This window comes from Miniopterus schreibersii (assembly GCF_964146895.1).
Source record: "Miniopterus schreibersii genome assembly, chromosome: 8".
In the NCBI taxonomy this organism is placed as follows: Eukaryota; Metazoa; Chordata; class Mammalia; order Chiroptera; family Miniopteridae; genus Miniopterus; species Miniopterus schreibersii.
This window is the reverse complement of record NC_138109.1, coordinates 12907238-12933113: the sequence shown is the minus strand read 5'-3', so window position 1 is coordinate 12933113 and position 25876 is coordinate 12907238. Positions and strand designations below refer to the sequence as shown.

Genomic DNA, 25876 nt, shown 5'->3' with positions numbered 1-25876 from the left:
TTAGGGGACAGTGGGTGGCTTGCACCGTGGGCACCTAGGACAGTGGGCTGAAAGACGAACGACAGGCCCACAGACGAACGACATTTCAGAGGCAGGAAATCGTTAAACCAGAGAATTAGCGAGCAGGCCGTGTTAGCTTCTAAATAAAGACTGGTAAACATTTAACACATGACTGCAATTTATCATCATCATCATCATCGTTCGGAATACAAATTACAACGTTTCCCTACAGGAAGCTGTTCCTTCAGCTTCGTGTAACCCTCACAATCTACTTTGGAAGAAGCTACGGCTACTATTATCTCCCTTTTTCTTTTTCTTTTTTTTTCTTACACGTGGAGAAACTAAGGCACAGAAACCTGAAGCAACTTGTACACAGTCCCACAGCTGTCGAAGTTGGGAATGTTCGAAGTTGAACTTTAAAGCCCAAGGTCTCCACTTGTATAGTGTAGGAAAGGAGAACAGAACACCGTTTAGGAAGATGCAAAATACGTTTTTAAAGTAATGCTGATAATGTATCTGTCCCTCAAGAGCTCGGAAGAGCTCGAGCAGGTCTGGTGGTCTAGCCCAGGTGCGATGCTACCAACTGACAGCGGCGTTTGCACCTCACAGGAGATGTAACTGTAAACGGAGGCTTGTTTGAGAAGAAAATACTGCGATCATTTTCACCCCATCAGTGCAAAACATTTATAGAATAAAATGTTTTACGCATCAGTAAATATTTTTCATCCTTTGTCCATAAAAGTATTTTTCAGACTTTTGAAAAACAACCACCTGCATTTTATGCAAACTACGACTCCCTTAAAAAAAGAATTTTTTTTTTTCAGTAATTGACTGCCCTTAGAAAAGATGGTTCCAACGCTCACACTTCCCGTTCTCAGGACGACGCTGCACACGGACTCGCATTCCGTCTACAAGGCTGCCCTTCAAAAACATGGCAACATCCTGATTTCTCCGCCCTCTTCCAAGATGGCTTCCTCCACAACCTTGGGCCCGGGCCAGGCGCCTCTTCCGGGCTAGGCAGGGGGCGGGGTCCATTGAGTAACTTGCGTGCCGGCGCCCGCGACGGAGGCGCGTATCAGGACGCAGGCGCGGGGAGGGGGTTGGGAGGAGGGAAAGCGGCGAGTAAGATGGAAGATGAGGAGGTCGCTGAGAGCTGGGAGGAGGCGGCAGACAGCGGGGTAAGGAGGAGCCGCCGCCCCGGGGCAGGGCCGGGCGGGACCCGGCGTGAGGGAAGCCTCCAGAGAGTGGGTCTGAGGATGGTTCTCCCCAAGGAAGGGCCCCACACGCCGGGCGGGCAGTGGTGGAGAGGCCCCCGGTCTCGGAGCTCTGTGAAGGCCTCTTAAAGGGGCCGCATTCCATTTCTCCCTCCACCTCTGCCCGGTGCGCCTCCTTCCGTCCCCCGACGTGCGCGTCACCCGAGGCGCCCCACCCGCCACCCAAGGCCTCTTTTCTTGGCCCCCGCGCTCTCTCGCTCGCTAGCTCGCTCGGGCCCCTTTGACCCTTCCTTCCCCGTCCGACCCTCTCGCCCGAGGCACCATTTTAAAGTTCCTGTGCCGTAAAGAGGAACGAAACACTGGGTGTCGTACGGGGCGGAGGGAGGGGTGGGTGCGCGGACCCGGGCGGCGTGCGGGGCTCCGGGGAAGGGCAGGAAGGGAAGCAGCCTTGTGCGGGCCCCTTCCCACTCTCTACTAAAATCCCCCACCGCCTTGCTCTATCCGCCACGGTAGGCGAATGTGGGGAGTTTTTTTCTTTCTTTCTTTCTTTCTTTCAGTTTTACTCTGAAAGCCTATTGCTAGTGGGTCTCCCAGGGACCCCGCCGGAAAGACCGTCAGCCCAGCGGGCAGACCTTTTCCCCGGGGACCCACCCAGCGATCGGAGCCCGGAGGGAGGGTCTCGGAACGTGCTCGCCGGCGTCCCGAGGGGAGGGGAGCGATCTGTACAGTATAAAGGAGCCGCATTCCAGGGAGAGGAGGGGGAAATGGGCTGTGTTGCTTTCGGGAGTTTTTCTTTGCCTCCCGAAGCTGTAGGAAAATAGTTTCGATCCCAAGCCGGAACAGCCAATTCTGTTAGGTTTGTGATTAATTTGGTCTTTTCAGAGTTTTGTGGTTTCGATGGATGGTGACCCTTGTGAAGATGGGGAGATGTCCTTCTGGCCTCCCTCAGGTTTGTGTCTGTTCAGTGCTGCCTCGAGTGACATCTCCCTTAAAGGTTTCATCGGGAGTCGGTCGTGGAGAGCCGAGGGTCCCAGGGTAGAGCAGAGGCTCGGTTTCCTTCTCCAGACGCCGTTCACGGTGCTTGTCGGCTCTGGGAGAGGCCGAGCAACTGACCCTCGCAGCAGTGGGTGTATCTCTGCGGGAATGTTGAAACGTGGCTTTCAAGTTTTTTTCTGGAGGTTCAGCATTTCTCCCTCAGTGTGTTTGTTTTGCCACTTAGCCTGATTGAGAATTTGAAGAATTAATTTGTTCAAAAGGTTTTTAGTACAGTTCTTAGGGTCCGACCATCTTCCTTGGATTTTGTCTTGAGTAAGGAGAGCAGTTGAAAGATTTTTTATAGGGAGCGACAGGTGCCACCTGGGCATTTATTCAGTCAACAAACATCTTTGAGTGTCTGCTATGTGCTGGGCCGTGTGTGTGCGCTGAGCAGTGACTCTGTGCCAGGGAATGCAAAATTTCCGGAAGAGGCGCCTATTGCCTACCACTAATGTGAGTGAATCATTCCGGCACCCCTCATGCCAGCCCTCTGCAGAAAAGCTGGGCCTACATTTTAAATGTGACTCAAATGATAAATTTCTTGAACATCTTGGCCTTTTTTTGTTTGTCCTCACCTATTTCAAAGGCACATGAATTTCTCACCTTAAAGAAGTAAGAAAATGAAAAACAAAAAGGAGTGAAGGATTCGGAAATTGGGGATTACTTTTTGTTTTTCACAAGGGGTAAGTTGCTTAGAGATCAGGGCACCCAGGACTGCGTTTTACAGCTAAATAAATGCCAGAGATGTAAGGTTTCACTTAGAAGCTTCCAATGCTTGTTCAGTGTTCTTTCTACTATCCTTTACTTTGTAGAACCCTTTAAAAGTTCTTAGGTACAGAGGTGGAACCCAAACCTTGCATCATTGAGCAGTAACTACCAAAATGCAAGATCCCTTATATTACCTTTTATTTAATTGAGCCATTGAAATAATCTGTAGAGGTGCTCCCCTCCTTTTTCTTTTTTCTTTTTTTAACTTACTGATTTGAAAGAGCAGAAGAGAGAGAGAGAGAGAGAGAAAACATCCATTCATTGCTCCACTTGCTTATGCACTCGTTGGTTGATTCTTCCATGTTCCCTGATAAGGGATCAAACCTGCAACCTTGGCGTTTGGGGACGACGCTCAAACCAACTGAACTACGGGGCCAGGGCCCATTATTCTCCTTTTATAAACAAGTACAGTGAGTTTAGGGAGTGACCTGTCCTCAAGGTCACACAGATGGTGAGTGGGGAAACTGGGACTTGACCCCAAGCCTGTCTGACTCCAAAGCTGTTTTTGTTTTCTAGCATTTTGCTGCCCCCCTTTACCTGGGAGCCTGGGGAAAACTTGGGAGTTGGGCATTAACTTTCATTTTTAATATGTTTACCTCAGGCTTATATTTGAAGGCTCTCTCGAATTTGATTCCCTTTTCAAAATTCACAGAGGGTCTTGTAAATGTGCACTTTTGAAGGAGAGGAGCCAGGGAGACCGGGTGAAGCACTGTGTCCCCATCACTAGGAAACCAATGGATTGTACATGTCTTTCAGATACAGCCAGTTGCATGTTTGAATCTTAGCTTCAGGTTACCCTACTTCCCTACTGACATATGGTAATGAGCATTAAGTTATCCCTCCCTTGCAAAAAAAAAAAAAAAGCAGACCCGAGCCCCAGCCCATGTGGCTCAGTTGGTTGGGTGCCATCCGGTGCACCATAAGGTTGCCTGTTCTATTCCTAGTCAGGGCACATGCCTGCTTTCTGGCCCAGTCCCTAATAGGGGATATGCAGGAGGCAGCCAATCCATGTTTTGATCTCACTTTGATGTTTCTCTTGCTCCCTCTCCCTTCTTCTCTCTCTAAAAATCAGTAAAAATATTTAAAACAAACCTGAGTGGCAAGAGGACTAAGCAAATGGGGGCTGTTGACTAATTCTTTTTTTTTAATCCTCACCAAGGATCTGTGTTTATTGATTTGAGAGAGAGAGGGAGTAAGGAAGGGAGGGGAAGAGAGAAACATCGGTCAGTTGGTTGCCTCCCATGTGCGCCCTGATCAAACCCACAGCCTAGCTGTGCGCCCTCATGAGGAATCAAACCAGCAACCTTTTGGTGTGCAGGATGACGTTCCAACCAGTTGAGCCACCGGGCCAGTCAACATTCAAACTTTGTGAAATCCAGAGGCAGTTCTAACCCTTGGTAATCCTTGTCCTTCACAAAAAAATTTTGACATGCTAGGATTTCTCTTATATTTCAGTACATCTGAGGTCATTGTTTCCTGCATATCTTCAGATTACTCAGTACAGTCCTATTGTGTCATTCTGAGAAGACTAACTTTGAGAAACACCTCAAATATTCTATAAATAGGCAGCTTTTTGCTTTTGGTTAGTATGGTGAATGCTTATCTGATGTAAAATTGTCCCTTTACCTGTTTCCTCCCAAGGAGTTACATCCCAATCAAAGGACAATTCAAAAAATATAACTTACATTTCACCAAAGAAATGCTTTTTAAAAAATATACTGCCTTTGGGAGAAATGAAAATATAAAATTGAGTTAATGTTGATTCTAAATTATGTCCTTCGTCTTAAGCACATCTCAGGGGACAAATAGAACATTTTGTCATTGAAAGACATCTTTGTGCTCCCCCCCAAAATCGTATCAGTTTGCTCAGTTCTTGTTGGTTTCAAGCTTTATACTCTCGTTTCCTAGTCCATCTTGTTGGTAATGAGCTAACCCAGTCCTAGGGGAAGGCAGATGGCGCATAAATGAAATTGGACTGGTAGTTATTATAAAGCATTGGCAACCTCTCTAATTTCCTTGCGTCTCAAAAATTGCCTTTTATTCTTTTTCACAAGGGCAAGTCGTGTAACAATTGGAAGATAATGCATCTTAAGTAAATTAAAGGATGACCAGTCCTTTGGACTAAGAATTTAAATTTCTTTTCTGCCTTCATTGAGCCAGTCATCTGAACATTACCCCATCAATGATGATGGGCAGTGTATAAGCCTATAGAAAGGTGTCAGTAAACATTGAATACCTACTGTGTACCAGGCATTTGGGCACAGTCCAGTGGAGGAGTCCGACAGGTAAGGCAGCACTTTCTTGGAAGAGGCATAGATGGGGTACCATGACTGGGATCAGAGACAGTCTAGTAGAGAAGGTGATGCCTAAATTAAGATTCAAAGGACTAGTTGAGTTAAGCAGTATTAAGTTTGGGTGGGACAGGTAGAGTGTAGGGCCAATGCCTACATAGGCAAGGAGGCAGTGAGAGAAGAGTCCATCATTGGGAGAGCTACAGTATTTCCTTCTGGCTGAAGGTAGGGGGTTGGCAGGGCTGAATGGAAAGAGATGAGGCGAGAGAGGTATGCAGGGGCCAGATCAGGAAGGGCCTCCTTGTACTTGGTTCTGGGGAGCGTGGGCTTTTTCCTGAAAGCAAAGGAGAGCTTTGAAGGCCTTTTTTTTTTTTTTAATATATCTTTATTGATTTCAGAGAGAGGGAGAGAGAGATAGAAACATGATGAGAGTCATTGATGGGCTGCCTCCTGCACGCCCCCCACGCTGGATGGAGATCAAGCCCGCAACTCGAGCATATGCCCTGACCGGGAGTCGAACCATGATCTCCTGGATCATAGATTGATGCTCAACCACTGAGCCATGCCAGCTGGGTGGAAGGCATTTTTTTAAAAGCGGAGTAGTGATATAGTTAGATTTTAATTTAAAAGATAAGAACTTTGATTTCCTTCTCTTTCTTTAGGGAAGAGGCCATTCTTCCTGAAGCATGGCTGCAGCCTCACTTAGTCTCCAACACTGCCTGTAGCTGCTGTCATTATGGAATGTGTACAGTGGCTGTGGGTGGTGGGCAGTTAACAGTTGTTTCAGGGCTACCTGGTGCTGATTTCTTTATGTCTGTCTTTATAGTGAAGAGGGCGTTTAAGATTTGTGGTATCAGAAAGCATAAGTCCTGAAGGAGCCATTTCTAAGCTATTCCTGGTCCTTTGGGGAAGATTGAGTGCTAGCGACTGTGAAGTTCTCAGGGGGCTTTCTGTAAAGCAGTTGGCCAGTTTAGACATGATTGTACTAAGCAGCCTGTCCCTGGAACTCTGGAAAAAGATCTGCTTTCCTGTGGTTTCAAAGAAAGGAGGATAATGAGCTTTTCACTAGTAACTTCTCAGCTCTTTTCGTTGAGGCAGCGTGGGAGGCCTGTTCCCAGCATGCTCAACTGTTCAGGAGAGCTGCCATGGTTGCTGTGGGTTGGAAATTTGGGCAATCGCAGGCCTTCTTGCTTTTCCTTCTATAACAGGAGAGAAGTTAGTGTATTGTTCTAAAACTTTTGCTAAAATTCTGCAAGAGAAAAGGTGCTGTTTTTAGGTCTGATGGCTCCAATATACTCTTGGGCCAGCCCTTTCCAGTTTCCACCTCTACACTGTGGTGCACGCGCGCGCGCACACACACACACACAAATAAACGTCAGTTTCTGGCTGTATCAGGTAGCTAGTCTTCACAAGATATAGTGTGTTCTTTCCTGCACACTTTCCCCACAGGAATAGAAAATTTTTCCTGTCAGGACAACTACTGACTTGTTGGTTTCCTAGGAGAAGATTGAGTTTAGCTACTTGTATCTATGGCCAAAATACAGAATGAAATGATTTTTTTACAAGTAGTAACTCAGAGATTTCTCTTCCCAAGTGTTTTTAACTCTGCTAAGCTCTGCCAAGCATGCTTCCCTTTAATATGAGTTCTATGCAGGATGTTGATGGGAAGATAAAGGTCAAAACCAACCACCACAAATGCCACTAATTGCCATAATTAGCAACAAGTCCCAGTAGTGGTCCAGTGTGTAGATAAAGAATCTTATTCCTGAGGGTAGAACATTTCAAAAAGTCCCCCACAGTAGGTCATCCCACACCCAAAACTCTTTCCTTTATAAAATGAACACAGGAAATAAGTAATTCTTTTCTAAAAGGAATAATAAATATGTACTGTTAAAATTACATTCTTCAGGGGCATTACCCTTAGATGAACTTGTATAGGGCAGTTATGACTTGAGCCCGGATAGGTCTGGACTGCCACCACACTTCATTGACCTAGAGAACCAAATTCCCCTCCCTCATGCTCTGGCCTTCTTGGCTTATAAAAGCATTTGTGACCCTCCAGCTGTCAGTTGCTTTTGCTGCCTAGTTGCACATCTCACTGGTGAATGGATACTGCCCATAAGCCTGGAAGCTCCCAATTGACACAGGCCCTTTTTTAGATAGCATCATGACGGCCCATGATAGGCCAGGTAGAGTGCATTTTTACATCCATCATCCCATTCAGTGCCAGTGGCCTAATGGGGTGTAGGTACTATTTTTCCTAGTGTTTAGGAGAGGAAATCATGTGATGTATTCCAGCCTTGGCTGTTGGCTTCACTGTTAGGGACCTTTTTGGACAGTTTGTTTACCTTTGCTTCCCAGCAGATAATTAACTAGTTAAGTGCTTTAGTATGCTTAGCTGAAGTTTTGTTATTTGTTTCTCTTGGAATTGACCCCCTGCTTCTGTAGCCTGGATGATGAGCTGATAAATTTTGTATCTCTTGAGGAACTTGAACTCAAGAGCCAAAAGGACAATGCTGCTGTTAGATGTACTACTAAGAGCAGTGACTTCAAGTGAGATAGATGCTGGTGAAATCTTGATCATAGATGGGAAATAACTTTAATATCTGGCCAGTGGAGAGAGACAACATAAATAATTTTTGCTCCACTCTTGAGAAGGTTTAACAACTCTGCTATCTTAGGGTCTCTATAGTTGCAGACTGGCAGCCTCTGGGTATTCGGCCTAAAGATTTTGGGGCTGCACATTGTTTTTTAAATATTGAATACCTTTACCTGGATCTCAGTTGCTCTCCTCTGCAGTGTCCCCATGCTCCTGTTACCTATTGTGTTCTGTTCTACTGGCTTTAGCCATTTATTTTATTGGCTTGGCTCTGGAGGCATTGTTTGCAGCCCCTGCTGCGTGCACCATTGGTGACTGCACCGTTCAGTGTTTGAATAAAACCTGGTGGTGGGGAGAAGGTATGGTGACTTTGTTCCATCCCCCAAAGTCTGTATGTCTATTTTCTTTGGGAGAGGAGCCTTGCTGTCTTCATTATATAAACGGTAGCAAGAAAGGATATGTCACCTCTGCCAGTCAATAACCCACTTTCTCCATCCGCAGCAATAGAAATCAGAAGACCAGGCTCAGGGTTCAAGGGCCAGGTCCGATTTTTGGACACATCACTGCCTACCTTTCTCTCAGCTTCGTTTTGTCATTTATGAAATTAGATTAATCTGCCTTGCCTGGTTTTGAGAGTTTAATAAAGCTTCGTTCAAAGGCAGATGTTGAGGCAGAGAGCGCTGTTGCCCTGAGTGTGAGGGACATTGTTCCCGTGCTCCCTAGCACTGACGGTGTGGCCTCTCGCCAGTTAGGGTGCGAACTTCCTAAGATGGGCTGAGGGCTAATACACAGTTCCCTCTGAGAGTTGTGTTAGTGTTGTATGACAACCGAAAGGGAAAAACAGTACTAACCCCGAAGAAAGGGGAGCCCCATTAAACTTTACCCCCTGTTTTATTCCAAGGGTAGGGCTCACCACCATAACGCCCACCCTCGCCTGCTACGCTTCTTTTTTGTTTGTTGTGTGTTAATCGTCACCCTAGGATATTTTTCTGTTGATTTTTAGAGAGAGTGGAAAGGAGGGGGAGAAAAAGAAACATCATTATGAGAGACACGTCAATTGGGTGCCTCCTGCACATGGCCCAAACCTGCAACTCAGGCACGTGCCCTTTTTTGGTGCTCAGGCCAGTGCTCTGACTATTGATGCACACAGGCCCGTGCATGCTGCTTTAAGGTAAAGCTGGCTGTATGGATTCCCTCCCCATGGAGACCCTTCGAAGAGTCATTCAAAACAGGACATCTCAAAGTGGCAGTTACAGAGTTTGAGGCCCTCCAGCCCAAGATACATCTAAATTGCTAGGCCTCTTCTCTGCTGAAGAATTATTTCCTTGTGGGCACTTCATAGGTTTAAGATCCAGACTTTAGATTTCAGGTCAGTCGTGGTCTGCTACTGCTATATAGTCCTTAGGAAGATTGGCCAGGGGTGCGGGCAGGTTGGTGTTAATTGTCAGCCTTTATCCTACCTTATCAGTTCCTGCGGCCACCCACCAGCTACTCTCCTGAGTGTTTTTGCCTTCTCCTTTTGAGGTTAGGGTTCAGTTCTGTTGCTTAATAGTTGAGTGGCTTTAGGCAAGTGGCTTCACCTCAGAGCATGCTGCAAGCCTGCTGTATATCCCTTGGGTTGTGGTGAGGTCTAGAGGCAGTGAAGGGAGGGTACAGTGCCTTCCTCACACATACTTCTGGCAGGTACTTGGAGAATGCTGCTGCCGCCACCACTGCTGAGAAATGCCTAAGGCAGCCTTAGCTCTTATCTTGAATATAGATAGTGCCTCTGATTTCAGATCCAGATAGACCCGTTCAAATCGTGGCTTCACAAAGATTACTTTCTAGTGAAGAAAGGTGGACAGTAAACAATAATGTTTTACACACACACAGAAGAAAAATAAAACAGATTAGGCATAGAAAGTGACTGGCAGGGGTGCCATATTATAAAAAAATGGTCTGAGAATGCCTCTCAAATCAAGATTGGCAAAGAAACCTGAAAGAAGTGAGAGAGCGAGCTGTGCAGAAGTTGATGTAAGTGCATTCAGGTAGAGGGAACCGCCAGTGCAAAGGCCCTGGGGCTGGAGCATGCTTGTTTTATCTGAGGTACAATAGGGGACCAATGTGATGGGAGTGAGTGAAGGGAAAGTAGGAGATTAGGTCAGAGGTAACAGGGAGCCAGATCCAATAGAGACTAGTAGGCTATGGTGGGAAGCCTAGCGAGAGTGTTGAGCAGAGGCTCACTGGTTTTTAAAAGGATCATTCTGTGTGCTATGTGTAAAATAAACTGTAGGGGCAAGAATGGAAGCACAGAGACTCAATAGGATGCTATCGTAACTGCCCATTCAAGGGCTGTTGGTAATTTGGAGCAGGGTGGTCACAGCAGCAGAATGTGTTGAGAGAATTCAGGATGTATTCAGCAGCAGAACCAACAAGATCTGCTGATATGGGGTGTGAAAGAGGCATCAGAGATGATGAACTCCAAAGACTTTGGGCTGAGCTGCTAGAAGACTAGAAGCACTGAGATGGGGTGGGTAGGGGGAATGTAGGAGGAGCAGGCTTGTGTGAGTGGGTAAAATCAAGAGTTTGGTTTTAGAATTGATGGGTTGAGGTGCATTTTGAAATCCAATTGGGAATGTCAAATTGGCAGTTGTATATCAATATTTATAAAGCTGTGGAAGTGGACGAGATCACTTAGTAAGTCAGCATAGCTGTAGAAGAGGAGAGGTGCAAACTCTCCAACCTCAAGGGTTCAGGAGAGGAAAGGAACCTATCCTGTTATAGAAGAAAGCAAATACAGTGTGAGAAGGAACTAGCAGGGAGGTGGAAGGAGACCAGGAGAGTGGTGTTTGGAAGGCCAAGTAAAGAAATGCTTTAAGGGAGAAGCATTGAGCAGTGCTGAATGCTGCTGAGATCAAGTGAAATGAAGATTTGGAATTTACCGTTGAATTTGGCAGCAGTGGAGGTCATTGGTGACTTTGAAAAGAACAGTGTTATTGGTGGTGGGGCTCAGAGAGCTGGAATGAAGTGAGGTGGTGAAGATGGGGCTTGAGCCGGGCACTGGGCTGTTGCTTTTGTTGGTTGACTAGTTGCTGTTATGCCAACATGACAAATAAGACTTATCAGAGTAGGTTTTTCACATCAATAGACAACATGGCTGGTGTGGCTCAGTTGGTTGGGCATCAGTCATGGGGGGGCAGGTTCAATTCCCAGTCAGGGCACATGCCTAGGTTGCAGTCTCGATCCGCAACAGGTAGCTTGCCAGGAGGCAGTCGATGGATGTTTTGCTCTCACATCGATGTTTCTCTCTTTCTCTCCCTCTCCCTCTCTGTAAACATTAATTTTTAAGAATCTTTTAAAAATAAAAAAGCATGCCCTTGGGTCATTAAGGTGCTCAGTTGCTAGTTGCTGAATGATTACATGTATAGCAGGTGTATCTCTGTACATTTTAATCTACGGTTAGATTTAAAGCAGTGTTGTCCAATAGAAGTACCATGTGAGCCATATATCCAATTTAAAATTTTCTGGAAGCCACATTTAAAAATTATAAAGAAATAGGTGAAATTAATTTTAATTTTTTTCCTTTCAGTTACAGTTGACATTCAGTATGACTTTATATTAGTTTCAGGTGTACAGTGTAGTGGTTAGACATTTATATAATTTCTGATGTGATTCTCCAGTAAGTCTGATACCCACCTGGCACCATACATAGTTATTAGAATGTTATTGACTAATTCCCTATGCTCTACTTTACATCCTCATGACTATTTTGTAATTAACCGATACGTACTTCTAAATCCCTTCACCTTTTTCACCCAGCCCCCAACCTCCCTAATTTTAATTTAACCCAGTATATCCAAAGTAGTATGTCGACATGTAATCAGTGTTGAAAATAAGTTAATGAACTATTTTACCGTCTTTTGTACTAAGTCTGAGAAATCTGTGTATTTGGCGCTTACGGCACGTCTCAGTTTGGACTGGCCACATGTCACGTGCTCGCCACCTAGCTGGAGAGTGTGCCCAAAGGATGTCCTCTTCCTGGGCAGGCGCAGAGAGGTCCTGAAAGCTGTAGTGAACTTCGGAAAGAAAGCAGGGCGTGGTTTTCCCTCACAAACAAGAATTGTTTCGTCTTTACAGCATGTTACCCCAAAGCCTTTCATGGTTTTCTAGTGCCCTGATGTCATCAAATTCATATCTTGCTGGCCATTGGAATTACAACTGATTTCCTGCAGCAGCTTTTTAATAGTATTGATACCACCTCGTAAAGGTCATTGCTGACAGCAGCTGAAGTAATCTCAGGTTGTTTTCCAGATCTAGATTAAAAGAGGAGGGGTTCACGGCAGGACACCTTCCTGGATTAGAATTTCTTAGTTTAGGAAGTCTCTTACTTTGTGTTCCTTTTGTTTCTTCTTCTCCTTCTGTTCATGTTTTCACTGTCTTTCTCCCAACTTATTTTTATGCCCCTTTCTTCTGTTCTTGAAATTCTTGTCCTCCAAGTCCCTGCAGCTTTCCCTGACTTGTCATAGCAGGATTGCTCCCTCCATTTTTTTTGGTCCAAACACTGTTCATGCAACTAATACAGCAACTGGGATTCCTTTTCTCTCTCATCACCAAGGAGTGCCTTATTTGCCTCTGGGTCTCTAGCGTCTCGCAATTCCACTTTGTAGTAGGTTTTCCATAAATGCTGTCTCCAGCTCTTTCTGTCGCAGTGAAGCAAAGAAAAATAGCCTTCGAGATACATGAAGTATAGACTTCCTTAGAGAGGAAATTTTAGAACTATATCCTGTGCCCTGCAGTACCCCACTTAATTAAAGAGGAATGTTTTCCCTTACTGTGGGAATAACAGAGGAAGGAGGAATGTTTTGTAGGAAATGGCACCTTCAGACAAACTAACCTGAGTCTATATTAAAAAGGCAACTGATGAATTTATGACCTACATGTGCCCCCATAGATCTTCTTGTCTCTCAGCTTATGAATTCTACTTCTTTTGACTTAGCCAATTATGTTTGCTCAGTAGTTGAGTTAATTCCTTGAACCTGACAGTGACCTTGAGGCATCACTGTGGAATTAAACCTGGGGTGATGTGACTGGGTGCTTTCCTCTCTGGAGTAACCCAGGGGAGGTAGAATAAGCAGGAGCACTGGCGATGGCCAGCCCTACCAGGCAGGACACTGCCACACCAAAACAAGGCGGGGCAAAGCATATAATTAAACTAACCTTTAAAAGACGGCATTTAAATTCAGCTCTGCAGGCATTTACTTTTTTGCCTCTATCTTATCTATTTTTTGAGTTATTTATGAAAAGTAAAAACATTTATAAAGAAAATGTATTGTTTATTATTAAAGTTATCTTTTAATATATGTTACTGATGTTAAAAAATTACATTTACAATTTAAATTACATTTTGCCGGGAACTAAAGTTCCCTTTCGTCTGATAAAGGCTAATCAATATGAAAGTTGTTCAAAAAAGTCTATGGATTGTACATCTAGACCTGAAAATACCAGTGATGCACTTTAAAGGTACGGAGACCTTCCTTATAGTTTCAGACCAAATTTTGCTGGTTCTATAAATTCTTTTGCTTTATTTCTAAGTGAAATTGGGGCCCTCATGGGAGGAGCCTGAATCCCATCCAGATGCATGGTATGGGAGACATGGGCGCCTTGCTGGGGAGACTGCTCTCCCAGGAGACCCTGACACGGGCAACACTGTAGCCAGGGGAGTGGGCATTAACTGCTATGGTGGAGTTCAGGGCCAGACTGTGTTGGAAGTTATTTCCACCTTCTACTGCTTCACAGGGTCTTCTCTTTGCATTTTTCTAAAATGGTGGCATTGTGTTCATCAGGACCTGTAAGGCTGTGGCTCCGAGAGGCATCTTGTTCTACTCTTAGGGTTCCTGTCTCTTCTTCAAAACCCCCCTTCCCAGTGTCTACTTGTAGTTGTGTGCTTCCCAGTTTGGGAGAGCTGGACCAGGCCAGATGAGCCTGTGGGACATAGTGGTTCACAGAGAACACAAGACCATTCACTATTCCTTGAGTTTAAGAGGCAAATCAGAAAATGTCATCTTCTGCCCTAGTTTGGCTCTGGTTAGAGCATCAGCCCACAGACAGGAGGTCCTGGGTTCGATTCCAGCCAAGGGCACGTACCTCAGTTGCAGGCTCCATCCCCAGCCGGGGCGTGTGCAGGAGGCAACCACTCAGTGTGACTCTCACAATGATGTTTCTCTCTCCCTCCCCCTTCTCCCCCTCCCCCTCTCTGAAAAGCAATGGAAAAAATATCCTCTGGTGAGGATTAAAAGAAAGAAAGAAAATGCCCTCTTCTAAAATGCAAACTGACAAAGAGGGGCAAACTATCTGAGAAAAGTTACATAGTAACTGTTGCTGATGAAGAGAGGTTATTTTCTAACTCAGCCAGTGCCTCTTAGACTTCAGTTCTCTACAAGATGACTTGGATTCTTAGGAGTCTGTTATTGGTAATGATGACCTGAAGATTCTGGTTATCAGAGAGGGATGTGATGGTGGAGCAGGACATTTCGCTCCTTGGGCACCACGGGGGAGGCCCTGGGGCTCAAGCAAGAGCAGGTCAGGCACCCACTCCCACCACCATAGTGTAACAGGTGCATATTTGAGTTTGTTCACTCTGTCTTTTGTGAGTTTGGCTAGTTTGAGTCAGTCCCCCAGGGCCTCATCACCCCTGGGTAAACTGATAGAATCTGTTTCCTAAACATTCAGGCCTGGACAGAACAGCTGTGATGGTGCTGTGCATGCTGTGCTCTGCACCAAGGCTTGTTTCTTTCTCTCCTTCCCCTTTCTTGGCCTCTCCTCTTCTTACCTTTTTTCCTTCCTCATCCATCTCTTGCTGTTACAGGAGTGACCTGTCATAGAATCTTTCTGCCCTTGCAGATACATTCCTATCCCGTCTCCTTTGTTCCTTTTGAAGATCGTGGCTGTGTTACAAAGTAGGCTGTTTGAGGTGTCCCCTCCCCTGCTCTTCCCCTCATATGCTTCCATTCCCTAACTTTCTGCCAGAGACTCACACAAGCATCATCACCGCAAGGTTCATATCATCAGCAGCCAGTGAAGCTGTGCTTCTTCCTCGGGTGAGTTGAATTTGCAGATGTTGACATATGATCTCATTTACCTTGTGGCTATGGCCTTTCCTTTACCTCCCACAAGGGATCAGCCCTGTCCAGAACCACCTCGCTCCCCACTGTGGTACTTCATGATGTCCTGCCTCCACGCTTTCCTTCTGATTTCACTTATTCTCTCAGATCAAGCGTGTACCTCATTTTGTAGCGGTATAGCCCCACAGGGCAAGTGATAACTGTGTTTGGTAACAACAGATCTTTTGTTTAGGGTTTTGACCCAAAGAAAGGAGGCCACCCCATTTATCAGAGCACAGGGCAGTATCTCGAGTCTGCTCAGTGCTACCTGGCAAAAAAATAAAGAACCTTCCCAGGAGAAGCCATAGGAAATCAAACTATTTTAGTACCTCGGCTCTGATGTGCTTATGCCCTAACACTTGCCTTGTGCCCTATGACCCTCCGAGCAGAGTTTAAGTCTGATGAGCTTATGGGTTTCTTTCACTAGCCATGGAGGTTGGGCTCAATCTTGGAGGAGCCTTGACCTTGGGCCAGGGCTCTCTGCATCCTTGTAAAAAGACAAGATGCCCTTTTGTGATAAGATTCCTTGTTGGGACCCACATCTAGATGCTTCCTCACAAAATATTGAGGACTATTTAATTCCATTGGACTGTTGCATCTCTGGGAGACGGATATTCTCCATGTAGTGTGCCCTGTAGGAAAGTTTCACCTTGGTCCAGCTCTTCAGAGAACCAGACTGAGAGCAGATTGATTGCAAGTCCTTGTCCAAGTAGGGAATGGACTGACTCATGATACCTGGATAGACTCCAGAGTGAGATGCAGTGCCCTCTCCAACTGCTGGCAGAGCACTCCCTCTCCTCCTTGGACGGCTCTGAGCTCACTGGTGTCCAGTGGCCATCTGGAGATGGCCAGGATCAGCTTTCCACCGAAGTTGTTGGGTTTATATCCCACTCTCTAATCTGATGGAAGAATTCCTCCTTAGCTCTGATAAGCCATCCTGCCTGATGGGATGGAGTTTGATGGGAGTGTTAGTTACTGGAGTGCCAGGGCCAGTGTGGAATTCAGGGGAGAGGAGGGAGAGGATCAGTGGCTTGACCAGCATTTTCAGGGGGTTGAGCAATTGTGAGTATGCAGCAGCATGGGTAGGGCCTCCAGAGGCTTTAGTTTTAGGGCTGCCTCTATGATGTACTCATCTGTGACCTTAGGTAAGTTCCTTAACCTCCCTGAGCTACATTACCTGCATCTGACAAAGATAAAAGCTACTTTGTCTATCAAACAGGGTTGATGTGAGCAGAAAATGTGTTTAGGAAAGTGTATGATAGCCATAAAGCATTATATTGACATATACTGGCATTATTTTTAAAGCCAGTAGTTTTATATTACATGCCAAGTATGCTAGTCATGTCCTAGTTTGGGGATAGAGACACATTTACTCAGACAAGACCTGCCCTTATGCCCTCTTGCAGGGCTTTTCTCCACTCAGGCTCCATTTCCTGTGCCTGGGCAGATTCCCTATCTTCCCTAAGGCCCTGGAGAAAGAAAGCAATTTGCTCTCCTGAGAGGAAACCTAGATGAGACCCCTCAAATTCAGCCAATGTATATAAATTTTACCACAATTTTTAAAAATTAGCTAATGCATTAGGCCCATTTGCCTATATATCTTATTTGGCCCTCACAGTGATATGAAAGCAAGAGTTCATGTAATAAAGTTTGAAAACTTAGAGCTTTCCCATAAAAACCTTGAGTTAGTTTTCTCCTAAAATAGCAGGACAAATGCTCTTTGGTGCCTTTGTAGCCCCTTCACTTCCCCACTGTGCTCCCTGAATGTGGAGTTTGGTTACCTGCCTGGCCTGTGGAGGCATTTGGTGTTGATCCTATTTGAGGGTATCTAAATCCCACAGGTGGTAAACTTTGCATTTATGGTGGAGGAACTTGAATAGGCACTATCATTTTTAGATTGGAGCAAAATGATACCTTGTGGAACTTCAAAACCTTAAGTTATTTGTGGAAAGCCTTGAAAAGCCCCTAAAAGGTAATGGACATTAGACTAATGTGAGACAAACTATTTACTCAGGCAGTGATACTGGTATTAATAAAAATAAAATTTTAAAAAACACACAGAATTACAGTTCTGACAAACTATGCTATGGGCATAGATTTTCTTTGAGTGTCTACTCAATTCACAGAAAATATCCAGGTCATTCCCTGACTCTAGGTGCCCTTTTCCATCCTGTCAGTAAACAGTCATTTGGGTGCCAACTTATGTTACAAGTTTGAGAGGTTTTCATTCTAGAGGTTTCCTAGCCAGAGAGTAATGGTGCCCTCAGAATACAGTCTGTTGTGCTTGCCTAAATATATTTTGGGTCTTTCATAAAACAAAATATTTTAAACATAACTCAGCACCAATCAGAATGAGTATCATTGTCAGACTGGGTTTAATTTTGAGTTCATGTTCATAAGAGACAAAAATACGGACATTGGAAAGATGAAACTAAAAGAGAAGCATAAGTACCAGGGAGTACTAGTCAAAGAACACTGGCACAGCTTTATTAATACTAAACAGTAGATTTTTTAAATTGATTTTTCTTTAGAGAGAGAGGGAAACATCGATTTGCTGTTCCATTTGTTTATGCATCATTGGTTGATTCTTGTATGTTCCCTGACCAGGGATTGAACCTGCCACCTTGGTGTATCGAGTCAGTGCTCTAACCAACTGAGCCACCCAGCCAGGGCCTAAACAATAGAGTTTAAGGTAAAAAAGATCACTTCAGAATGATAAGCTGTTTAATTTACTAGAAAGAATAATTGATTCTTCCCATAGTCAGCAGTTCAAACAGATTAGTAAGAATTTAGAAGATTTGAACATAGTTAACCAGTTTGAACTGCACCTATACCTGCAGAATACAGTCATTCTCAGGACATTTAGAGCATTTGTGAAAATTGGCTACTCACTGGGACCTACAGTGACTCAGCAAATTTCAAAGACTTTGTACTAAGGCAGTGATTCTTAATATTTTGCAAGTAATAGACTCCTTTGAAAATCCCATGTATCTTTTAAGTCAGGGTTTCTCAGCCTCAACACTACTGACATTTGGGATCAGATCATTCTTGGCTGTGGGGACTGTTCTCTGTATTATAGAATTTTAACAGCATCCCTGGTCTCTACCCACTAGATGCCAGTAGTAACTCCCTTTCAGTAGTGACAACCAAAAATGTCTCCAGACATTGTCAGATGTCCCCTGGTAGGCATAATCAACCCTGGTGGAGAACCACTATTACAGATCTTCTCTCCAGAGAAATACATAATTTTGCATACAGTTTCTCCCCTTTCCAGTATCTAGATGGTCTTGCCCTCACTGAGGACAGTTGAGTTGGGACGTTTTGTAAGAAAAAGCAGTGGGAGAGCCTGGATGTAGGGTTTGTGCTCTTCCCACAGCTTCTCCTTGTCTAGTGTATGGACTTGTGTATGAGTGTGTGGAGGCTTCATGGAGTTCCTGGTGCTGAGGGCCTAAGGACTGAGACTGCCATTCAGTTCTAAACTTTAGGCTTCTCTTTTGTTCTAAGCCTTTTGCTAGGTGCTAATTACAGAGAGTTCAAATCCAATGTGATATATGTTATCATAAAGGAAAGAAAAAGGGACAACTTACCTCTGAGGAGCAGGCGATTAACTATATGGGATCAGAGACTTCACAGAGGAGAGGTGGATAGCCAAGCTGGGTTTTGTAGGATAAATGGGAGTTTGCAAGGGAGAGGACATTGCAGGCAGGTGGACCAGCACCCTAAGTACTGGGGGTAGTAAGAGCTCACTTTTGCTGTGGTATAAAACAGAACAAAAGATGAAGGTAAGGGTGAGGTGTACTTAGGAGCTTGGATGTGATAGGACAAATAATTGAAGCATTTTAAGTGGGGAAGTGACACAATCAGATTTGTGTTTAGAAAGTTGATTGAGTGGCTCTGTGAAGGACAGCTGGGAGGTCAGGAAACTATTTGGATGCCAATGAAAGAACCCAGCTGAATGATGAGGTCAGAACTATCACCGCGGCTTTGGGGATGGAGGGAGATAAACCCGCAGGGAGTTAGGTCCCCGAGCCCCAGAGTTTAGTAAAGGGAGGTCCACATCCATTACCTCAAAGGACACAGTCATGTCCCTGGCCAGAGAGGACACTGCCCTTAGCTCTGAAAATAAAGACATAAGTTTTTATTTGAGAGAGATTTTTTTCCACTTTTTATATACATTTTTTTCCTCTAGGAAATAGACAGACGGTTGGAAAAAAAACTGAAGATCACACAAAAGGAGAGGTAAGGCTGCTGTCTGGTCTGAGGGCTCATGCTCTCTGCTGTTTGAGAGCTGAGCAGTCAGTGGTGTTCTCCAGCTGGCTGTTAGGGTTAGCAGGTCAGGTTCCTGGGCAGTGAATCCTCCTCTCAAGGACACAGTGGCTTGAAGTTTGGGGAGTGAGACTGGAGTGTTGCACTTTGCCTCCTACTTCAGTGGGCACCCTGTGTGAGGTGATTTGATGAAAGTGGGGTGGTGACAAGTCGGAAGACTTGGGTTTTAGGCCTGGCTCTGCTCCCGGTTGCTCTGATGTTTGGGGGAAGTTGTTTCCCCCATCTGGACATCAGTTTCTCTGTAACATAAGGAGGTTGGACAGATGATTTCTCTGGACCTTCTGTGACTTGGTGGCTTAGGGCATTATGGGGGTATCCTGGAAGAAAAGATTCTCGGAAATTCTTAGACCTTGAAGGATAGTGTCATTCCCCACCTACAGAGCAGAGGAAGTGGGTTTCCAAAGCAGGTGAAAGTTGACTTCAGCAGTCTGTCTTTGGGCTTAGGTAACCTGTCAGCTTCCCACAGGGACAAGTAACAGGAAGGAGGCGGAGAGGGCCTCACTGGACTTGCCTAATGGGCTACACAGACATTCCCCAGGGAACTGTGGGGTGTTCTGCCTGCCCAATAGCTTTCCTGGCTCCCTTCCTCTTTGATCAGATTGCTAGCTCCTTGTCTGTCTGCTCATCTCAGACTACACTAACACCTGGTTACAGTCCCCTGACAGCAGCAGAGTTCCTCCAGTGCCTACCCCTCCTGACAACCAAGGGTCTGAAAACAGCCCCCTGTGGGCTGTTTGGTTCTGAAGAGAAGCTAGTTGACCACTCTGGGGAGGGTCTTTGTGGCTGTTAAAGGGTGGTCATTCCTGCTTAGATCCCTTTTCTCCTGTGGCTTTTGTTTCTTTTCCTTCCTATGTTGTTTTCCACCTTGTGGACACATCGCCTGATGTGCACATCCACCAGCCTTGGACAATGCTTCTCCTTGAGCACTGCCAAGCACTGTTTCTAGGATCGTCCTTCACCCCAATCCCGCCGCATCCAGCATACCAGAGAGCCCTGGTGAGGGAGGTGTCTCTGCTCAGAAGCTCTTCTGAAGAGGTGATTCAGTTGTTTGGTGTAGCTTGTCTCTGGGAGGCACAAGTCACTCACCAGAAGGCTGAGGCAGTTTGGTAAATCCTGTCTTGGTGCCAGGCAGGGATGGTGGAGCAGGCTCCTTGGTAGAGTTTGGTTTGAGCACACGTGGTGGAAAACCTTGCTGGGAGTAAACACTTTGCTGACCCCCAAGCTAAGGGGCTCCCACCATACCAGCCTGTTAACACTCTGATCTGTGTAGGGAAGTTGGGATTTTAACAGAAGTCATTGGATTCTGGACATGAAATATTTTGCCACAGGGGCCAAATAGTGGTTGATGTAATTGTGATGAATGTGGGAACAGAAAATGAGATGGTGTTCCAGCCCCCTTTGCCTGGGGTTAGGTCTGAGGAGCAGGCCTGTGGACTGGGTGAGCTTATGGCAAGGTTGCTCTTTTGAGAAACCCTTCTTGAGGAGTGAGCATTCTGATGTCTGGTCAGAGACCAGAGAGTAATGAACAGAAATAGGAGGTGTAGGAGGAGGAAAGTTGTCAGGAATGGGTGTGGGACAGGGATGGGGCCTCTTTAATCAAGGGTAGGAGTAGTGAAGCTGTGTTTGCTCTTTGTCAGCAGGAAATCCAAATCTCCTCCCAAAGTGCCCATTGTGATTCAGGACGATAGCCTTCCCACCGGCCCCCCCCCACAGATCCGCATCCTCAAGAGGCCCACCAGCAACGGTGTGGTCAGCAGCCCCAACTCCACCAGCAGGCCAGCCCTTCCTGTCAAGTCCCTAGCGCAGCGGGAGGCAGAGTACGCAGAAGCCCGGAAGCGGATCCTGGGCAGCGCCAGCCCCGAGGAGGAACAAGAGAAACCCATCCTCGACAGGTGAGTGTAGCTGGCAGGCTGACTGTGGACCACCCCACCCGGCCACCTGAAGGAGGAGGAGGAGGGGGGATACAAGTAGAATAGTGAAGCAGGCAGAATCTGGGCTGGAACAATCGCAGCTCCAGCTGTCAACCTGGCCTACTGGGCCAGTTCATTGTGCTGCACTGGCTACCACACTGCTCTACAAGATTTGAGGTCATGGTTCTCTGGCAGACACCAGGGGCAGTGTAGCATGGAGGTTAAAAGCATGGACTTGGAGTCAAAAATCTGCTAGATAGAGTTGGAGCCCGCCTCTGCCACTTACTTCTTAATTTAGAGCTGCTTAACCTCTCTGTGTCTTCTTCATAGACTAATCTGAAAAATGGAACAATGATAGTACCTGTCTCATCAAGTAGTTGTGCAATTAAATGAGTGTAGGGTTCTGGGAATCCCGCCTGGCACAGAGTGCCCAGTTCAGTGCATAATGTTATCTTCTGGTTCTCATAATAGCCCACTGATGTTTTTGTGAATTTTCTAAATTCTTTTTTATTCCTGGTATTTTTTTCTCTGCAGTCCTAGAAATTGTATTTAAGATTGTCACCTCTTGATAAAGCAGTATTTGTTTAAATAACCTCTTTCTGTGAGAGACCTCCGTGGGCTTGATATTCTGGCACTTGAACTAATCTGTGTACCTTCTTTCTATCCCTTTATTATTCTGTGAGGCTTCCATTATCTCTTCTGTAACCGTTCACTTGGCAGAGAAGAAAAAGTCCATTTCCATTAGTCTTCCATAGTAATATGGGTCAACCATTAACCACATGATTTGGAGAGAAGCAGGAGGGAAGCAATGGTGGGTGCTGGGTCACTCAACTGAGCTCTGGGTTAGGAGTTTTTACCTTGGCCCAACACTCTGGGAATTCTGTGCTCATGGTTCTGCAGAGGATGTGCTGTCCATGGTCACTGCCTCTGGACAGCTTGGGCTCTTGAGCACTCTGCCTTCCTCCAGATGAATGATGGTGGGCCAGACTTGGGGGAACAGTGCTGCAGGTACTAGAGGTGGACATGGGCCACCCAACCCATATAGGAGCTTTCCAATCTGGAGGTGCTCTGAGTTTGCTTGCCAAAGAAGCAGACTCGGGGAGCCAGAGTTGGCTGATAGCCACTGTGACTTCTGCCCCACCTGCAGGGGTGGTTGGTTTTAAGATTTGGGAACCTCTTTTAAATCCTTTTTCAGGCCTCCCTCTGATCTTCTTCCCTTCAGGCCAACCAGGATCTCCCAACCTGAAGACAGCAGGCAGCCCAATAATGTGATCAGACAGCCTTTAGGTCCTGATGGGTCACAAGGCTTCAAACAGCGCAGATAAATGCGGGCAAGAAAGAATGCCACCGCTGCCACCGTCACCACCTCCTGGGTCGTCCGCCACGGGTCGCACTGCCGTGGCAGACAGCTGGACTTGAGCAGAGGGAAGGACCTGATTTACTTGCACTGTGATCCCCTTTGCTCTGCCCACTGTGACCTTGAACCCCATGCACTGTGACCTCCCCCTCCCCCCTTCCCACTGTGATTGGCATGTCTGCAAGGGCTGTCCCAAGTCAATGGAAAGGGAAAGGGTGGGGCTTAGGGGACTTAAGAGTAGAGAGTCAGACAGTGCCACTTGGGGTAAAGCCAGTGCCAGCAATAACAGTTTATCATGCTCATTAATTTCAAAACAAATGACAACTCCCATCAACCCACCCCCAAGTGCATGTCTTCATCACTTAAAAGCAAGTTCCATTTGAAAAATATCCTTTCTTTTTTTTTTCCTTCCTATTTTTGTTTGTTTATACAAATATCTGATTTGCAAGAAAAAGTGCATGGGAGGGGTTTTAGCATTTTAATGAATTTTTAATTAAGAAAGGGTAGTTTGGTAGTCTACTTAAAAATGTTTCTGGGAAATTCACTAGAAACATTAACCAATAGGTTTTTGGTGAGCTTAGCTTCTGTATTCCTACTGCCGCCCAGAAAAGGGGCAGGGCTCTGTAGCCCCCAGGACAGATGAGCACCCCATGCCTATACCTCCCTCCCCCCCCAGCTAAGTCCCAGGGCATCATGGCCCTACCTGGAGACTGGGCTAGTTCTATAGGCTCAGAGAGCCTGGGGAGGGTGCCAACCCCACCTCTAGTATTTTGGGAGATAGGGAAAGTGAACAGACTTTCCCTTCCCATTCCCCTCAGGGTGGTTCCCTACCAGCCAGGCTTGCTACTTCTAGAAGAGAGCAGGGAGTGAGACTGCACTCCTGAGCTTAGAAGTAAATGATGCGACGCTTGCTCAGTATTTCGCTGTCAGCACAAGGAAAGCCAGGAGAGAGTCCGGCTCCAGGGCTGAGCCTCCTACCTAGTGTGGTCAGAAGGTGTCTGTGGAGTGCCATCTCTCTTGATGGCATCAGCTCGGTAACTATAGCTGGTATGTTTCCTTTGTAAAATCACTACATTGGGAGCAGACCATTCTGAATACATATGGGAAAAGACAAGCTGTGCATTGCAAAGATTGGTGATGACAGACTGGTTCCCCATAGACCTAGGCTACCCTCCACCCTTTTTCCAGAGCAAGGACCTGGAATGAAGGCAGTTTCCCCTCTGTCCCTGGAGCCTAGAGATTTGCTTTGGCTCCTTGAGGTGGAAGAGACTAAGAGGGCAGCTGCCCACAGCAGCTCTGTGTGTGTACAGTCTGATTCCTCTCAGGCTTTCTCTGGTCTCTTCTGTTGCACTGCGCCTTACCCCTCAACCAGCCAGCAGACAGCCTCCCCACTCAGTGGATGAGTTTTGGAGTGGCGTGTGTGACGTTATTGTGATTTGGGCAGCTTGTGGTAGCCAAGGTGGCAAGCTAGGTTTTGGAGGCTCACTCCACCTTTGGTTCAGCTGGCTCTCGGCCTTGCCCTGTGGGAATGTAGGCCAGGCTCAGCAGGCTATGTCCCACTACATCTTCCCCTTAGAGGGAAGGGCCAGCTGCCAGTTGAATCAGCAACTAGTCCATAGCACAGTCTCTGGTGACTGTGTGAAGCCAGGAAATTGTCTATGAGCGGAGCTGGGATAGAGAATAGAGCTTCAGTCCATAAGAACCTACAGGGTGTTGAGTTGTGCCCGTAGACTATTCTAATGGGGAATTACCTCCAGGAATGGGCAAGGGAGAAGGTTGGCTGCTGTCTTTATAGTTCCACTGCCCTGACCAAGTTTCCTCATTCTAAGTGTATAGTGTCCATCCCTCATGTAATGGTTCCTGGCCCAAAGTAAGACTGTCCTTTCGGTTGGAGAAGGGTACAGAGGTAGGCCAGGTGGAAAGGCCAGAAGTGCTGATTGCCCAGCCACTGGGATAACCAGTTCTTGCCCCCCTCCCCTAATGGAGCCAGAGGGAAGACTGGCTGATGGGTGTCTATGGATTGAGGATATAGTAGGGACTGGTGCTCCCACCTCCCTCTGGCCAAAGATGGGGCTTTGCCCGCTGTGTGCCTGTTACCACCCACTAGCAGTCATATCCTTGGCTTCCCAGATGGAGAGGTAGCAAATTTTTAAAAAAAGAAAGGAAAACAGGAAACTATTGTGTTGGGGGAGGTGGGAGGGGAGAGATGGGAGAACGGTTTGGATTTTGTGTGTGTGTGTTTGGTTTTTGTTTTTGTTTTTGTAGTTGTCTGTAACTTTCCTTAAGTGCTTTTTTTTTTTTAACTTTTTTAAGTAAGCTGCAGGCTTTGGCTTAGAAAACCCCAGGGGGTAGGGGGCAGAAACCTGAGGCTGCTGCCCTTTTATCTGCCTTCATGGTACTGTCCTCTTCCCCCAGCTCCTCCTTGACCCCATGAGCCAGGCCTCAGACCTTCCAGCTAACTGCTTCCCATGAGCCACTACTCTGTTGTCAGCCTATAACCAAAGGAGCTGGGGGTCTGGGCCTGGTGACCAACCCTTCTCAGCCCACTCAATCAGGGTGCTCCCCACCTGCAGGCAGGAGGCAACACCCTATCTGCTACCATCAGCCCCTTCTAGAGCCCACTGCCCCGCCCTGCCCTGTCCAGCCCAGCCATACCCTGCTCTGCCCCATCTGGGGATGCTCTGCTCAGGGATGGGCCGGTAGGGCTTCCCCAGCCTCCCTGCTAAGCAGAGACTCTGGAAACCTCTGGGGTCCTATTTTCTAGCCATGTAATTCCAAGGGTGCACATGGGCCCCTTGGGTGTCTGAACAGAAGGGCATGGGAGGGAGGGCTGCACCCCTGCAGTCCTGCTCTGCTGGTCTAGTGGGCAGCTGCCCACCCCACCCCGCACTGCGGGCCCCTGAGTCGGCAGACTAAGCATTTTATAAATTGTATTTTAAATACATGTTTTAAACTTGTCAGAGCCTTGTCCTCATTTCAGTCCCTGGCCTCGTAACTTCTTGCTATGGCTGCTTATTTAACCACTGGGAGCTACCTCTGCTCAGTCCTAGGGAGGGTCTCTCTCTGTTAGAGAATTCGGCCTGAGGTGGTGTGTGTGTTGGGGGGCAAGGACCCACACCCTTAGGCTCCAAGGGAAGGGGACCCATAGGTCCTGGGGCTCTACTGGTGAGAGCATGGGTGGGGTACTTCCTGCTTTTCCCTGGGGTTTGCCCCTTTCAGGGGTCAGGGTCTTTCCCG

At 46.5% G+C, this 25876-nt stretch overlaps 1 protein-coding gene across 4 annotated transcripts; it reads left to right on the top strand.

Annotated features, from left to right (window-relative positions):
- Window positions 1–1076: 1076 nt before the first annotated feature.
- SZRD1 (SUZ RNA binding domain containing 1) lies at window positions 1077–25599 on the top strand. Of its 4 annotated transcripts, none has more exons than XM_081145238.1 (4): window positions 1077–1178; window positions 19236–19285; window positions 21010–21264; window positions 22505–25599. In XM_081145238.1, exons 1-4 carry the CDS (start codon window positions 1128–1130, stop codon window positions 22605–22607), a joined length of 459 nt encoding a protein of 152 aa, XP_081001364.1. In that variant the 5' UTR covers window positions 1077–1127; the 3' UTR covers window positions 22608–25599. The 4 variants fall into 4 exon arrangements, with proteins under 4 accessions (XP_081001364.1, XP_081001366.1, XP_081001365.1 ...); XM_081145239.1 differs by having other exon boundaries at window positions 1090–1178; window positions 21013–21264; XM_081145240.1 differs by lacking the exon at window positions 19236–19285 and having other exon boundaries at window positions 1084–1178.
- Window positions 25600–25876: the final 277 nt, after the last annotated feature.